This window comes from Drosophila biarmipes, chromosome X, assembly GCF_025231255.1.
Source record: "Drosophila biarmipes strain raj3 chromosome X, RU_DBia_V1.1, whole genome shotgun sequence".
Taxonomy (NCBI): Eukaryota; Metazoa; Arthropoda; class Insecta; order Diptera; family Drosophilidae; genus Drosophila; species Drosophila biarmipes.
Window position 1 is genome coordinate 8,927,043 of NC_066611.1, and position 14,758 is coordinate 8,941,800.

Sequence of the window (14,758 nt, forward strand, 5' to 3'; positions counted from 1 at the left end):
ACTATCTGGGTTACGAAGGTTTTTTTTTCATTTTGTCTTTTTTTAATAATTTCGATAGTGTACCATTACTTAGTTAAGTTTGTTTATTTCATGATCCTATAATTATATTTATTATTTTTTTTTAAATACCTTATCTAAGTTTGAGTTACTAAGGATTTTTTTTTTGTTTCTCTTTTATTTGTTTATTATTAAAACACTAAATTTAATGACTGGTGCACCATTACATAGTTGAGTATGTTTATTCCAGGATCTTTCAGGCTCAACTTGAAATCGTAAATTTTTACTATATTTATTATTAGAAATTGTTATTAATTTAAATACCTTATCAAAGTCTGAATTACGAAGGTTTTTTTTAAGAAACAAGATCTTAATTTATAAACTGGAATATATTAATCCGTAATTAATGGATACTGGTCTAATATTATTTAATATACTTTTCTGAGCAACTGGCTTACAAAGAAGTATTTTGTATTCCAGAATTACAGATCCGGACAAATGTATAAAGTTTTTCTTTATGGTCTCCAAAAAAATGTCTTAAAAATCCTATATAAATAGTGTAGTTTCGTGATAAAAAAAATATTTGGAGACCACAAAGAAAAACTATTTACGTTTCACAAAGAATCACTCAAAAGTCACTTAAATCTATCAAGCCCAAATATGGTTTCAATTTTGTAATTACTTGGTATTCTTCCAGAAACATTTCAAGTAACAAGAGCTCAAGTAATAAAGTAAACAACCCAGCGATCCCATTTCTCCGATTCTTATCGACAGGGTGGCATATCAAATGGCCGGTTTCTCAGTTACATCAACAAAACGCTGGCGTATGAGACATAAATATTAAGCGCTATTGGCTTACACAGCTGTTTTGCGTGCGGCTGCCATAAACAAAAATAAAAAATAAAAAATCGGAGCCCAGAGACAAAGCTAGAGCCGAAGCAAAATGCCAGGCGGGTGTGCTAAAATGCATTTTGAAATGTTGTATAACTTGATTTGCAAGCGCGGTCAGCGGGCTGTTTTTGTGGCAAATTAAGTGTTGTTGCTGCAGCCGCTGCCATGCAAATGCGTTCTAAAAGCCTTTTCGAGTTATTAATGTGCATATATGGTCAGTAAGTCAGGCGGGCGCTCAGTCAGTTCGATCGGCTTGATCAGTTGGCTCACATCTCCCTGCAGGGGCCATGTAAACTGGGTCACTGCGAGAAAATCAGTATCAGTATGATATAATTTCGGGGGATTATAATCGCTTCACAAGAGGCTATAAAAGATGCAAAGGTCTGGAGGTTGTTCCCAACATATTCTTCAAAACAAACTTTCATAGCTGTTCGCAAAATAGAAATAATTATACGAACAGTACGCTTTCAAATCACAAATAAAATCGCCTAAAAGTAGGCAACGATATACGTAACTCAGAAAATCCGATGTCTTTAATGACCTTCATCAATAAAATTTTTTATTATATTTAATAATAATTTAAAACTAGAATGATTTCCACTTTCATTTTTGTAACTAAATAGTGATAAATAAAAATATATCTCAAAGTGCACTTAAAAATAGGTGTATTTGTAAAAAGCAACAAAAAACAAGTCAACTAGACTACGATATTTACGACCCAGGTACTTCAACCGCCTTCATTTCTACAAGGTAAATGGCGTGCTTATCGACGCTCTTAAATGTAATCACTCAAATAGCCATAAATATGAAATGCTCAATTTGCCACTCTTTTATTTTTTTAGCGATAAGAATGAGTTCATTTCTCCGAAGGTTCCAGAAATGGGAACAGCTTAGTTTAGAATCTCATAGGATGTGCCATCGATATTTTGGGGGGATAAGACTTGTCCTACAAATATTGGGTGGTCTGCCACTGAAATTTATTGGGGATCTGGAGGGGTTCCCAGGGGCTCTTGTGAAACCGAATGATCTGAAGAGCCTGCTCACAAGACTTACATACATGTTTACATAGCTTGACTCTTGAAAAGCCCACCGCTAAGTGCTCCATGTTTGCGTTTGCCCCGAAGTAAATTTGATTTCATCTGTGTTGATCCACCGTCCACCTCCTCTTTCTCTCCCTTTCTCCTTCCTTTCTCCGCTTTTTGCGGGGGCCCTTTCCAAGCGGCAAGTGTCAAGCGATGCGTGGCATCGTTCAATTAAGCGCCGCGCAAGACTCTCGGATACAGATTTCAAGTAGAAAATCCATGTTCAACTTCAACTTGACATACGCCAAGCTACACTAAAGGGCATGTACACAGAAAGAAATTGGGAGTGTTTTTTAAAAAATAACCCAGAAAACCCCCAATGAATAGAGCCCTACAAACCCTATTTAACGACAAGAAGATGTGAAAAAAAATATGCCAAATAAAATAATAAAAACATCCTAGGGATTACCTTTTTTTGGCTATTATTAAAGATAAACATACAAATCAAGATTTTTTAATTTTCTTTAAAGTACAAAATTGGCAAATAATGTATGATTTTGGAATATTTTTTTTTTAATTTAATAAATCCTTATTGATATTTATTTTTCCAAGCGCAGGCAATAAACGCAAAAATTCTTCACCTTCTTTGTCATTTTTTTAGTTTTCAGATTTTTGAGCTTGCGATCGTTTGAGAGACGCTCCCGCTAAATCGCCGCAGCCAAGCTGGCGCTCGTTCCACTGAAAACTGCTCGCGAAGAGAGAGAGCAGAGAGCGGCGGCGAAGTCCACGTCAAATTCAAATAAGAGACTAAGACAGTGATGTCGGCGCCGGAAATGGCGGGAAAAAAGCTAAAAAGATATTTGCCTAGGCCGAGAAGCATTTTAAAAATTACGTATACGACTCATAGTAACCAAATCGCGCATACGTCGTGGTAGACAAGCAGAAGTCTTTACAAGTGCTTTTCTGATTATAAAATATTAATAATTGTTAAGTATCTAAAAAATATGGAATTTTTTACATTTGATCACTTGAGTTCATCAGATAATAAAAGATTCATAAAAAAAAAAAAGAATCTTCCAAATTTGATCAATTGATTTGATCAAGGGTTTATTTTATAGTTTCATTTATATCTAAAAATTAATGGAATCTTTTAGTTAAATCTAGAGAAAATTGAATTTTTTAATTGATGTACGCGTCAAGAATATATATTTTCGATTAAAAAAAATTGTAACGATAAAATAGGAATACAAATTATCTATCTACTACCTTTAACTAAGTTTTGGACCACAGCACACATTTATTAATAGCAAAATGATGAAATATGAAAAAAATTAAATTGCGAGTGGTTTTGAACTCACACTCGCGTAAGCGTATGGATTTCGAATGCGCATCACTGCATGGTGGACGGGGATTGGTTATTCGCCAGGCGGTTGGCGTTCAGCGTTCAGCGGTCGGCGGTTTGGCGCTCAGTTTGTCACTTGCACGCGGTCACGCCGGTTGGGCGACCACCAGAAACGAGGCTGCAGAACCGCCTGACCGCTCGCGTGCCTTTAATTCTTACTGCTAATATAAATAAATGCGAGTGTTTACTTGGGCAATTGACGGCTAAGGTTCGCCGGAGTACACGTTTTTTTCTAGAGTGTATCCATATTTTGCATATGTGTCAAGATCTCCGTGAGCGAGTGTGTGTGTTTCTGGAACCGCCATAAAGTTCAAAGTAATAAAAAACAAATGGGGAGAGGAGGAAAAATGGTTTGCATTCGCCTTGCAGAAATGCTGAGGAAAGCTACAAAAGAATTCAAACAAACAGAGAAGAATTCTTCTCTCCCCTATGTGCTTCTCTCTTCTCCCCCCTTTTTTTTGCCAATCATGATCATCGGCCCACGCATCCAAACAAAACAAACAAAACGAAAACAAATCAAAGCCCCAAACAAGAATCTGAAATCTCTCCATTCTTCGATATTTTTTTTGCAATTCCCCTGGGGAATATAAATTAGCAGTGTATATTTGTGAACACAAACGCCCCCTTGCTAAATAGAAAAAAATATATAATACAAATTGGCAGACACCTTGCCATATATCCATAGCCATTATGTCCGCTGCCCGTCATCATCGTATTTCGATATTTCAAGGTTAGATGACGACGGAGAAAAGCAAACGTGAAATAAAAATCTGTTTTTAGTTTGCTCTTGCCATTAAAACGTTTTCGGAACGGCAAAAAGTCCAACCCCGAAAGTCAATGTTACAAAGAGCTGTTTGTTCCAGAGTACAGTCAGGCCTCTAGGTAGCAAACCTCTAAGCAGTTGACTTGATTTGATAGATATTTGATTGATAGATCAAATTGGAACTTAAAATGGTCAAAAACCTAGTTCTGGTATTGTAAAAATAAGGTTGTTATAATGTAATATCTTAAAGATACAGGCCATCATTAAGTTGCAATCATTCGGAAATATCTTAAAGATACAAGATATCAATAAAATACAATCATTCGAAAATAGCTTAAAGATACAATCGTTTCAAGCTAGAAAGTATCTTTAAGATATTTCCGAAGGATTGTGTATTAAAGATACCATCGTTTCTACGACTTGAGTACTCGAAATTTAAATTATTATTAAATATTAAATTAATAAAATTCCAATGCTTTGAGCTTGAACCGATTGTATCTGTAAGATATTTCCGAATGATTGTATCTTAATCAACATTAATCATTAATGTTTAATAATGTTAAATTCATAAAATTAGAGTGCTCACAGCTGGAAACAAATGTATCTTTAAGCTATTTTCAATATTTTTTTTTAATTTTGAAAATTCTTACTCAAAAATAGGACCTGGAAACGAAACTACCACCTAAGAAATACTATCTATTTTAGCCCTTGGCTTAGGAAAGTTCCTCTGCAAACGGGGCCAAAGTCAATGCCATGAAAGGTCGATCGGAAATTGTGCCAAGTGTATGGACGCATTTCAAGTGGTAGAAAGCAAAGAGCAGCAGCACAACAGGCCAAAAACATTAACCCCGTCAAGTGCCCTCAGCATTCTACTTCCACATTTTCGCTTTCGAAGTGGTTGGACCTTTGGCTAAATGAGCTTTTGCGGTAGATTTGCTTTAAACAATAAACGAGCTTCGAAAGAAAGTCGTTGACAATTTTGCAGCAGATAAGATTTGCCAAATCGCTGGAAAGCTTGTAGTTGCTTTTTAATGGCCATCTTCAAAGAGAAAACACGCACTTGGAGATACTCCTTCGTTAAGGCAAGGTCTACGTTGCGCTAAAGGCTTTCTTAACTGGTATTTTTATCTCTAGGTTAAATTTGCTAATTTCCCAGGATAATAACATTGTTTTTTATATATCCTACTTATTAATAGGGTAAATAATGATACTAAGATAAATAATGGTTACGAAAACCCCTTTTTGATATTAAACTCTTCAACTTAAGGTTATTTTCTCCTCTGTATGTTAAGCCTAAAGTAAGCGTTAAACTTTAAATTTGTATATGTTAGTTTTAAATTAACCTGCGGCTGAGAAAAAGTCACTGTAAGGTTTTTAGCTTGTTTTTTGAGCAACTAAATGTAAGCTTTAAACCATAAATTTGTTTAAATTGTCAGGGTTTATAAAGCCTACCTTTAATTTAACCTGCGGATGAGAAAATGGCACTTAAAGGTTTATGGAACGTAGAAAATTATATTTTTTAGCTTGGCGTTAAAGTCTATCTTTAAATTATAATATATTGTTTCCAAAAACGATACGATAACCATTTTTAGCCTCCAAAAGTAAGCTTTAAATTATAATTTTGTACAAGTTATCGGGGTTTTTAAAATAACCTACACTTAAAGGTTTATGCGATTCTCATTTTAGCTTGGTGTTCAAGTCTCACTTTAAATTATAATTTATTGGTTATACGATAAACATTTTTAAGCAAAGATTTAATATCATGTGACACCTTTTGTCAAGAATTTATGAGGGTATTTTAAGCTACAATTAACCTGCGAATTTTCACCGTGACTGCTTGCCAACCGTTCCCCAGTCAAAAATACTCCAGTTAGTCACTAAGTTTCCCATAAATTGCTTTCCACCTTGCAAACTGCATGGAGCAATGCGTATGTAAACCTTACACCCTCCACATGTGTCATCCTGCGAACATTGAGTCAAATGGTGGTGCAATCGCTCCGACTTCTGACTCACTGGCCACCTTATCGCAGTCGATACAGGCGGCGATAAGATAGTGCTTTCAGCCCGTTTCAAATCGGGCGATCGAGGGAGTGCAGAGGTATTTAGCCCAGTAACCAGTGATATGTGAAACCGAGCACTGGTGGATTGCAATGCAGCCACTGCCTTTCGACTCGCTCAGTTGTGCTTCGATTTAATTCAAGTCGGTGGTTACAAGTCCATGAAATGTGCTAATTAGTATGTGCACTCGCTTACACATGTATTAACCAAAATGCCAGCATATATAAAGCACAGAAGTCTATTAATATTCCATCAGTATTAAGCACTAGATTTTGGATTATTTAAAGTGAGTAACTGTCACTTCTTAGAGATTAAACAAGGAATGGTGAGCCAGATCATAGCTTGGAGGATATAATATAATGCTAGGTAATGTTCTCTTTAGATTTCTTTAAAAGTATTATTCTTCTATTTACCAAAGCTTACATTTAGCAATTCCTTTAGAAGTCCTACAACCACGGATCAAGTATTTATATATTATAATTGCCCCCTAATTGGGGTTATTCCGGGGCGTAGTCTGAGGGGTTTTCGAGGGGTCTGTGCCTGCGGTTCTGATTCTACTGCTGAAATAGTGCGTGTGAGCGAGTGGTTACTTGACAGGAAGTGCAATTGCGCTTTAATTCAATTTCCTAAGCGCATGTCCACTCAATGAACGTCACTTGATTTAATGGAGAATGCCCCAAAGGGTTGGCCAGCGCGTCTGCGACACATCCGGGGTTCTAGTATAGAATGATCTATGTAGACTTATCATATCATAGTAGAAGATCATCATTGTAAGGATTTAGTTGACTAATTTATTGGGGTGTTTTATCAACCAAAGCATTAAAATCAACAAAGCCTTTATTGTTTCTCATCACTTTGAAGGGCAAAGTTTCGAATTGAAGGTTGGTGACCACTGGTCAAGCGTTAATATGGCTATATACTCTAGAAATACTTGGAGTCTGTGGAATGCCCATTCGTGCGCAAATATTTTAACAGCCGCCACTTGAGATGGCCATCCGACTCGGGCGCTGACTAAATTTCCCCTCGCTCACATTGAGTTCCCCAAACAAATGGAAATGGAAATGGCCATAAACAAATAACAAAGCATAATTGCTCATGTTCGGGCTACCAGACCCGGGCGAAGTCTCCGCTTCCAGGGCCAGAGAGATTTCCCAGTGTTTGCTGTGCGACCTCAGAATTCAATTAACAGGCCAGATTCGAGGAGTTGGGGGAGGGCTGGCGCAGTGATCACAATTGGAGAGGGTGTTGTGATTCAATTAGACCCTCGTCGAGTGAGTGTTGGGCAATAGCGTTAGCTGATTATGATCGACACTCTCAACTGGCCAAGTAGTCGGTCGACATCTCGCCCCGAGATCGGTAATCGATCACTCTGGTTTGGGTGAGCCTATATTTTCGTGATTTTGCAACACTTTCCCGCAGAAATGACAATTCGAATCTCTTTATTAGAATATTTCAAATATATTAAGAATGTTTAAAATTGAAGATACATTTTTGTTTTTAAATTGAATTGTGACTTATTTCTCCCCACCGATTACTCAATTACTCAAATCTTATGGAACCCTTGGTTGGAACTAAAAAAGTAAAAACAACTTACATTCAAGAATCGAAAATAGAAAAAGTTGTAAATATAAGGTGTCCCGGTTTGTAGAACGCAGAAAATCAACTGACGTGGACTAACTGCTACCTTATCTTTTATAATCTTCTGAAATAGTGTAAGCACTTCATAACCGTCGAGCTTTTAGGGTTCAAATCCCAGTCGAGAGCGTTAATTTTTTTTACCCTTGCAGAGGGTAAAATGATTTCAGTCAGAAGTTTGCATAGCAGTGAAGGCTTAATTTGGCGTTAATTATCGCTTTTCAACACTAGTACAAGCCATTTGGAATGTGTGTATTCAGCTGAGAACTAGAAGTGCAAATATTCATATTTCAAAGGAATTCACCATTAATTAATACGTGTTATTGATGAATACGTGTTATATAGATGGAGAGATGTTGGGGAGTAACTGCCCAACTAAAAGAGGCTAAAAAGGGAAAAACTTGGCCATTTACCAACACTTTTCTTTGCCCTTAATCAACGCTTTTCAACACTAGCATAAGCTATAAGGAAAGTATTCATTTAGCTATGAGGTAGAAGTGCACTTATTATTTAAAGTAGTGCGAAGGTATAGCAAACTTGGTAGGTAGATGGGGCTACAAATGTAGGGGAGTAACTATCGGTAATATCTGCTATAAAAAGGGGAAAACGGAGCTCGATTTCAGTGTGACGGCCCGAAAACACGCACACACTCGCAAAGCCCAGACTGTAACTCAACATGTGTGTGCTTATTCCACAGATAAGGAACACCTTCGTAGATAAGACCGGAACGAATCGGAATCGGACTTATCAGCACCTCCACGGAACGCTTACGGCGGAGAGCAGTGCAAAACGGAGCGGACGGTAAACAAGACTAGAAAATGAACAAAGAGTGGGCCGGAGAATAGGCAGAGGCAAAGAGAGAGCGAAAAGCCCAAGTTAATATGAGTGAATAATTAGCCGTAGGCGGTTCAGTCGAGACATCATGCGGAATATCAGAAATCTCAAGGATCCCACGGCGTGGACATGGCTCCGCCTGTCCCTACTGCCCCTCCTCCTTCTCCTCCTCCACTCCGCCCGGGCGGATCCCGCGAAGGTGAGCTGTGGGGAGTACGGCACCACCATCACCTGCGACTGCAACAACTCCGACCAGGTGAGTCAACGCGTTGGAGGAGACAATGTTTACATACGGTTTTTCTAATTTAAAATGATATCATATCATAACATTTTTCTAAGATCTCTTTAGCCTGGTTTCAGGAGATTTGCAATTTGGAATATTCATTATATTATCATGTAATATCCATGAGTAATTATTTAAAAATAATTGTACCAGCTTATCCTTATCAGCAGGTATAATTGCTTAATTTGTAATGAAAAACCTTCACTTTTCTTGAGTTTTTTGCTCTTTAGATTTTTCTCTTTCATGTAGAGAGATTTTCTTTAAGCTTATGCGATATAATAACTTTTTTAGGACCTTCTTAGATCTTCATTTTAAGCGTATCCTTATTTTGCAGCCCATGGCTTTGCCTACTCTGCACGGGGGCGTGGACACCATTGAGATCCGCAACTGCCGGGACCTGGTGGTGGAGGCCAATCGGCTGGCGGACACGATGGGTCTGCAGAAGGTGGCCTTCCGCCAGGTGGGTCAGCTGGTGCTCCGGGAGTACGCGCTGAGTGTACCGCGATACGCCAGCAACAAGGCCCTGATCGTGGAGTTCGAGCAGACGAACCTCAAGCTGATCGAGTCGCATGCCATTAACGGCAACATCGCGGAGATCTCATTCGTGGGCGGGCGCATCGACCTGATGAAGCCCTTCGGCTTCACCACCACCAAGGACAGCGCCATACTGCTCAAGTTCGACGGGGTCACCATCCAGCGCATCGAGAGTCAGGTGAGTCACCCCCATGAACCTTTGGGATTTCCGTTTTATATACCATCCGATTTGGCTTACAGGCCTTCAAGAAGTTCGCCGTGGAGCAGATGACCATCGCCAACTGCCAGGTCCTGGGTGACCTGCCCACCCGGGCGTTCTACGAGCTCGAGGTCACCAACGAGCTGAGTCTGCGGGGCAATCGGTTCCAGGAGGTCCACTCCCATGCCCTCTCCTTCAAGCGTAGGTTTCGATAGCTTATCCCCAAAGTCCACTTAATAATCTCCTAATCTCCCCCTAGTTGTCTCCAAGCTGAGCCTGAGCGACAACCACTTCGTGTCCGTGGATGGCGAGTGGCTGGAGGCGCAAATCCGCGACGCGGCCACCATCCGGGGCAACAGCTTCGGGGCCACCAGTGAGATCGCCTTTCGCAGCCTCACCGTGCACCGTGCGTACCAGCTGAGCGAGCACCTGGAGCTGCGTTTCCACAACAACAGCCTGCGCAGCTCTCGTCCAGGAGCAGATCCCCGAGCGGATGTCGCCGGAGCAGCAGTTGCCCCCCAGCCACTGCGCTTCGACGGCAGCTTCTCGCTCAGCATCCGCGATCTGCGCTACGACAATTCCTGGAGCTGCGAGCAGCTGGACAGGAGTGTGGAGCCACCCCTGCCCCGGGCGGACTTCTTTCGGCTCCACAGCGATCAGCTGTTCTTCCATCCGCCCGCTTCTGGCGGAGATCAGGGGGTGCAGCCCTACATGCCGCTGCGACTGCTGATCACCGAACAGTGTCGCGAGCGCAGCTACATGGCCTACATCATCTCGGGAAGTGTGGTGCTGGGACTGCTGCTGCTGCTGCTCATCCTACTCCTCTGGTGGCGCGTGGTGCAGCGGCGACGACGCCGCAAACTGGACGTAGTGCAGCCGGAGCCGCGCACCTACAAGGAGACCCAGATCGTATACCAAATCGAGAACGCTGGCCTGCTAAAGACTGATTTGTAGACGCCAAGGAAAGACATGCGGAGGGCTGTCTTCGAGCACTTGGAGACCCAGGGCAGACCCTCTGCCCACAGAGACACAGAGCTGAATGAAGCTAGAGGAGCGGGCGGTGGGGTGGTGGGAGGAGCGGGAGGAGCGGCCACCATGACCACCACCCATCATACGGAACCACCAATGCGTGACCTTTCGCTGTACCAAAACAATAGCCTACAGTTAGTCGTAAAGTATCTTATTCTAATTAATCTGTCAGTTGTAAGTGGCCATGTAAATAGTCGCACTAGGCTGGGATCTTGCCCAGAAATATCCAGGTGGGTTCGCCAAAGCCCATCGAATACGTACATGTATGGAATAAATCAAACTAAAGCCAAGAGGGGTCTATCTTATATGGTTAAATGGAACTTATAGTTATTATAATAATGATATAGTATCTTTGTTTTTCCTTTTTTCTTGTCTAGTTCTTAGATATTTGCTTTTTTTCTTTTTTGTTTACCGAAAATTTAAACATTTAATTGGTGGATCATCAGAGAACTACGTATATCAAAGGGTCAAGTTAGATCGTAAAATGTATAGATGTGTTTATAAATTGCAGATAACTGAGGGGATGTTTACACAAAAATTTGTTTTTATATCTATAAAATTTAGTTCTTTTGGCACATGTTTACAAGATCATCGTAAACTTTGGAAAGGAAATACTTTTTAAATCAGGTCTATTTATACATATTCAAATATTTCTTTATAAGTACAAAAGAGTAAACACAACATCATTTTATGGGTAAATTTTACCAATAGGGATAATTGAGCACTGTAAAAAATGGTTAGTTCTGGGCATTTTCATGTTGCTAGAGTAACTATTTCGTTGGTCAAACTTTTATATTTTAGTTTTTTAGGAGCTATTTATTTTACTTTCTTTATTCTCAGGCTAAAAGGCCATTGAAAATGACCTAAAACCCATTTTTAGCAGAACCTACTTTTGTTTATATTTTCAAAAACAATTTAAGACACTCACCCGATGGGCAGATACGATTCCAGGGCCTGGTGCACGGTCAACTGGGGCTCGGAGAGGGCAAATCCCTTGGAGAGCAGGGTGTGATGCGCGTTGATGGTCTCCTCAACGCCGCTCATGTCCTCCACGTCCTTGTCGTCTAATAAGTAAAAAATAGTTTTAGGATAAGCCCAAGAAACAGGCACCCTTTTCCTATAAATCACCTGGCAGATTGAGCTCCTTCTTCATCAGATTGGCGCTGCACATGCCGCCCAGGTAGGCCAACTCCTGCTCCAGTCGAATCAGACACGAGTTGCTGGCATTGATCTGAGCGAGAGGGAAGAACATGGATTAGAAAGAGACGGCAGTCGGAGGAGGAGAAGGCAGAGACTCACCGAAGTGGGGTTGTCGTAGCCCACCACCAGACACTTGAAGCCATAGCGATTGTTGTGCGGATCCTGGGCGTAAAGCGAGGCCGTCTCCAGGGAGAACTCCACGCAGTTGCCGGGCAGGATGAGGACGTTGTGCAGCCAGGTGGAGGCGCTGGGGGATGAAAGGGAATACAGCATTAGTTAAGATTGAAATCCCTCATTAAGATATCCTTGCACTCACGTGTTGAACTTCTTGACCACAATCCACTCCCTGTCGTTGGGATCCTGGCTGCGCAGGGGCGCGGAACTGGGCGCAGACGCGGACCCCGGAGCATTGCCGCCGCCCGGGCTGCGACAGCAACTGGCCATGGTCAGCTGGACACTGGCGGAGCGCTGGTGCGAGCTCGGCGCCGCTCCGCATCCGGCGATGCCGCCGCCCGTGGTGCGCCTCCTGTCTGCCTGGGCACCCGGCACATTGTTGTCCGCCTGCTCCAGGTAGTCATCCACGTGCGGCACCAACGGCGCCTGCGAGGCCGGACGCATCGGGATCGACAGCAGCAGGTAGTCCTCCAGCTGGGCCGTGCCGCACTGCGGGTCAAACTCGATGGTGAGCCACTGGACGCAGGGCGGGAACTCCACGCGGTAGCTGCTGATGCTGGCGCTCCTGTACGGATGCTCGCTCTCCACCACGCAGTAGTGGTTGCTGGTGGTGCTGCTGCTGCTCGAGTTGGAGCCGGAACTCGAGGTCTGCGGGGCAAAGACAGCCGGTTCCGGCTGGCGCTGATCCTTGGACACGTGCAGCTGGTTCAGGGCGGCGATGTGCGGCAGGATCTCCTTGATCAGGCCCAGAATCTGCACGGAGCTCTTGGGATCGCTGCAGGCCAGGTTGGCGATGTGGGCATAGACCAGCGGCAGCAGGGTGTGGAACATATTGGAGGCGGCCAGATTGAAGACCTCCAGCAGCTGCACGGCGGCCACTTGGCTGCCCACTCCGGCCACTCCTCCTGCGCCGGAGCCGCCGGTCACACTCACTCCACTGCCAGCCGCCGCCATGCCGGCCACCTCCAGCGGAGCCTCCTCCGAGTCGGAGTGCACCTGCTGGGTCATCGACTGCTGGGCCGGCTGCTCGGCGATCTCGAAGTCCGCGGTCCGCTCATTGCCATTTATCGGCACACTCTGGCTCTGACTTTGACTCTGGATCTGGCTCTGACTCTGGCTCTGGCTTTGGCCATTCCTCAAGTCCGCCGATTCCTCCACCTCGGTGGCTCCGATCTCGATTTCCATCTCGAAGGGATTGGTGGATCGCTTGTCAAACTTCAGGGTCTCCATGAGGCCCTTGGAAAATGACTCGATGCGCTTGCCCAGATCCCGGGCCGTGGACAGCTGCGGATCGATGGCACTGGGCATGGCGGCCGTTCTGGAGTTGTTGGCCCAGTTGATGTCCATGTGCTCCTCGATGGGCGTGATATTGTGCTCCGAATCGATGGTCTGTGTGTGATTGGAGCTGTTGTCCGAGGGCGAGCAAGAGGCAGCCATGGCGTTGCGCGCCAGGATGAGCAGCTCAGTGCATTTCTTGGTGATGTCGGCGGCGATCTGCAGGGCTGTATCCCGGGTGGAGACCTCGTGGGGTCCCAGGAGCATCATGCGCTCCTCCATGTGTGGCACCACGTTGGGCCCATCGCCAGACCGTCCGCTGGCCGCGTTTCCGTCCTGTTTCATCGGAGTGCTGTAGTACAGAATGCAGGGCAGTTGGCCCCTGGCCGGAGTGGTGCCGTTGAAGCTCAGGTCGCAGGCATAGAAGTGGAACTGGGCGCCACAGGGTCCTCGCACCGCCGGCATGCCGGCGTCCCCGGAGCAGGTGCGTGCCCCCTGGGAGCACAGCCGCAGGGCGTAGCGAGCGTTCTCCTTGATGTGCACCGGATGGTCGAACTTGATCTCGGCCAGATCGTTGTGCACCGCATCCTGGTCGTAGCTGCCCGACACCGACTCCAGGGTCTCCCACTTGTGCTGCGGCTGCAGATCGGCCGTGTTGTCGTACAGCAACTCCAACTGGTAGTCATAGCTCCCGGATCCCGAGTAAACCATGGCGCCAGCTATGGCCACGCCAGGTCGATCCACGGCGAAGGCGATGGCATCGGGTCCAAAGTTTCCGGTGTTCCAGGTGCGACTCACATCGCAGCGCGCGAAGCGAGCGCCCGTCGAGTGCAGCGTCCGGGGCGGCATGAACAGTTTGTCATACTCGCCCATCGCCGTTTGGTAGACGATCTCGGCCAGAACCCTGGCCAGCAGGTGGCAACAGTTGTCGATGAGGCCCTGATTGACGCACTCCTTGCTCCCGGGATAGCTGCCACCGAGGCTCCCCAGACTCCTACTGTAGATCGCCTCGATGCGCGAGCGAATGGGAGAGGCAATGATGTCCAGCAGGCGCACTAGCACATCCTTAAACGTCCAGGAGTTGCTCAGGAAGTCGCTTTTCTCCTGCTGCGTGCGGTAGATCATCTGCTCCACCAGCACGGGATACGGATGGGCGTCCGTGGAGGAGAGCATGGGCAGGCCGGAGTTGTCGCTGGGACTGATGATGGACTGGCGCTCGTTGCCGGCCGCACTGAGCAGCGAGAAGGTGGCCCTCAGCTTCACCGAGGGCGAGCAGAGCCCCGCCAGGATGGCACTCAGCAGCCGGGAGTGCAGGGCTCCGCGATCCATCTGGGCGAGCAGGTCGCACAGGCAGTTCCACTTCAGCGAGGACGTCGGATAGAAGGCATCGAAGCAGGCCACGAAGCTCAGGTGGCACTCGTCCAGGATCTCCAGCGAGAGTTCGTAGCCTGCGAAGGCGGGG

General features: G+C 44.6%; 2 protein-coding genes across 5 annotated transcripts in view; one reads left to right on the top strand and one right to left on the bottom strand.

Moving 5' to 3' along the window:
* The window catches only part of LOC108026086 (E3 ubiquitin-protein ligase highwire), a 53,646-nt gene that overhangs the window by 27,123 nt on the left and 11,765 nt on the right, over window positions 1-14,758 (bottom strand). Inside the window, exons 10-13 of the mRNA XM_017096788.3 lie at window positions 12,164-14,744; window positions 11,947-12,094; window positions 11,776-11,878; window positions 11,576-11,711 (exon numbers count right to left, since the gene is read on the bottom strand). Coding sequence (XP_016952277.1) covers window positions 11,576-11,711; window positions 11,776-11,878; window positions 11,947-12,094; window positions 12,164-14,744 — 2,968 coding nt within the window. The remainder of the gene's footprint in view (window positions 1-11,575; window positions 11,712-11,775; window positions 11,879-11,946; window positions 12,095-12,163; window positions 14,745-14,758) is intronic.
* Window positions 3,366-10,937, top strand: LOC108026108 (uncharacterized). Of its 4 annotated transcripts, none has more exons than XM_017096810.3 (5): window positions 3,366-3,520; window positions 8,466-8,858; window positions 9,220-9,597; window positions 9,660-9,819; window positions 9,878-10,937. In XM_017096810.3, the coding sequence occupies exons 2-5, from the start codon at window positions 8,691-8,693 to the stop codon at window positions 10,570-10,572; spliced, it is 1,401 nt and encodes a 466-aa protein (XP_016952299.1). In that variant the 5' UTR covers window positions 3,366-3,520; window positions 8,466-8,690; the 3' UTR covers window positions 10,573-10,937. The 4 variants fall into 4 exon arrangements, with proteins under 4 accessions (XP_016952299.1, XP_016952307.1, XP_016952314.1 ...); XM_017096818.3 differs by having other exon boundaries at window positions 3,380-3,627; XM_017096825.3 differs by lacking the exon at window positions 3,366-3,520 and adding an exon at window positions 6,284-6,419.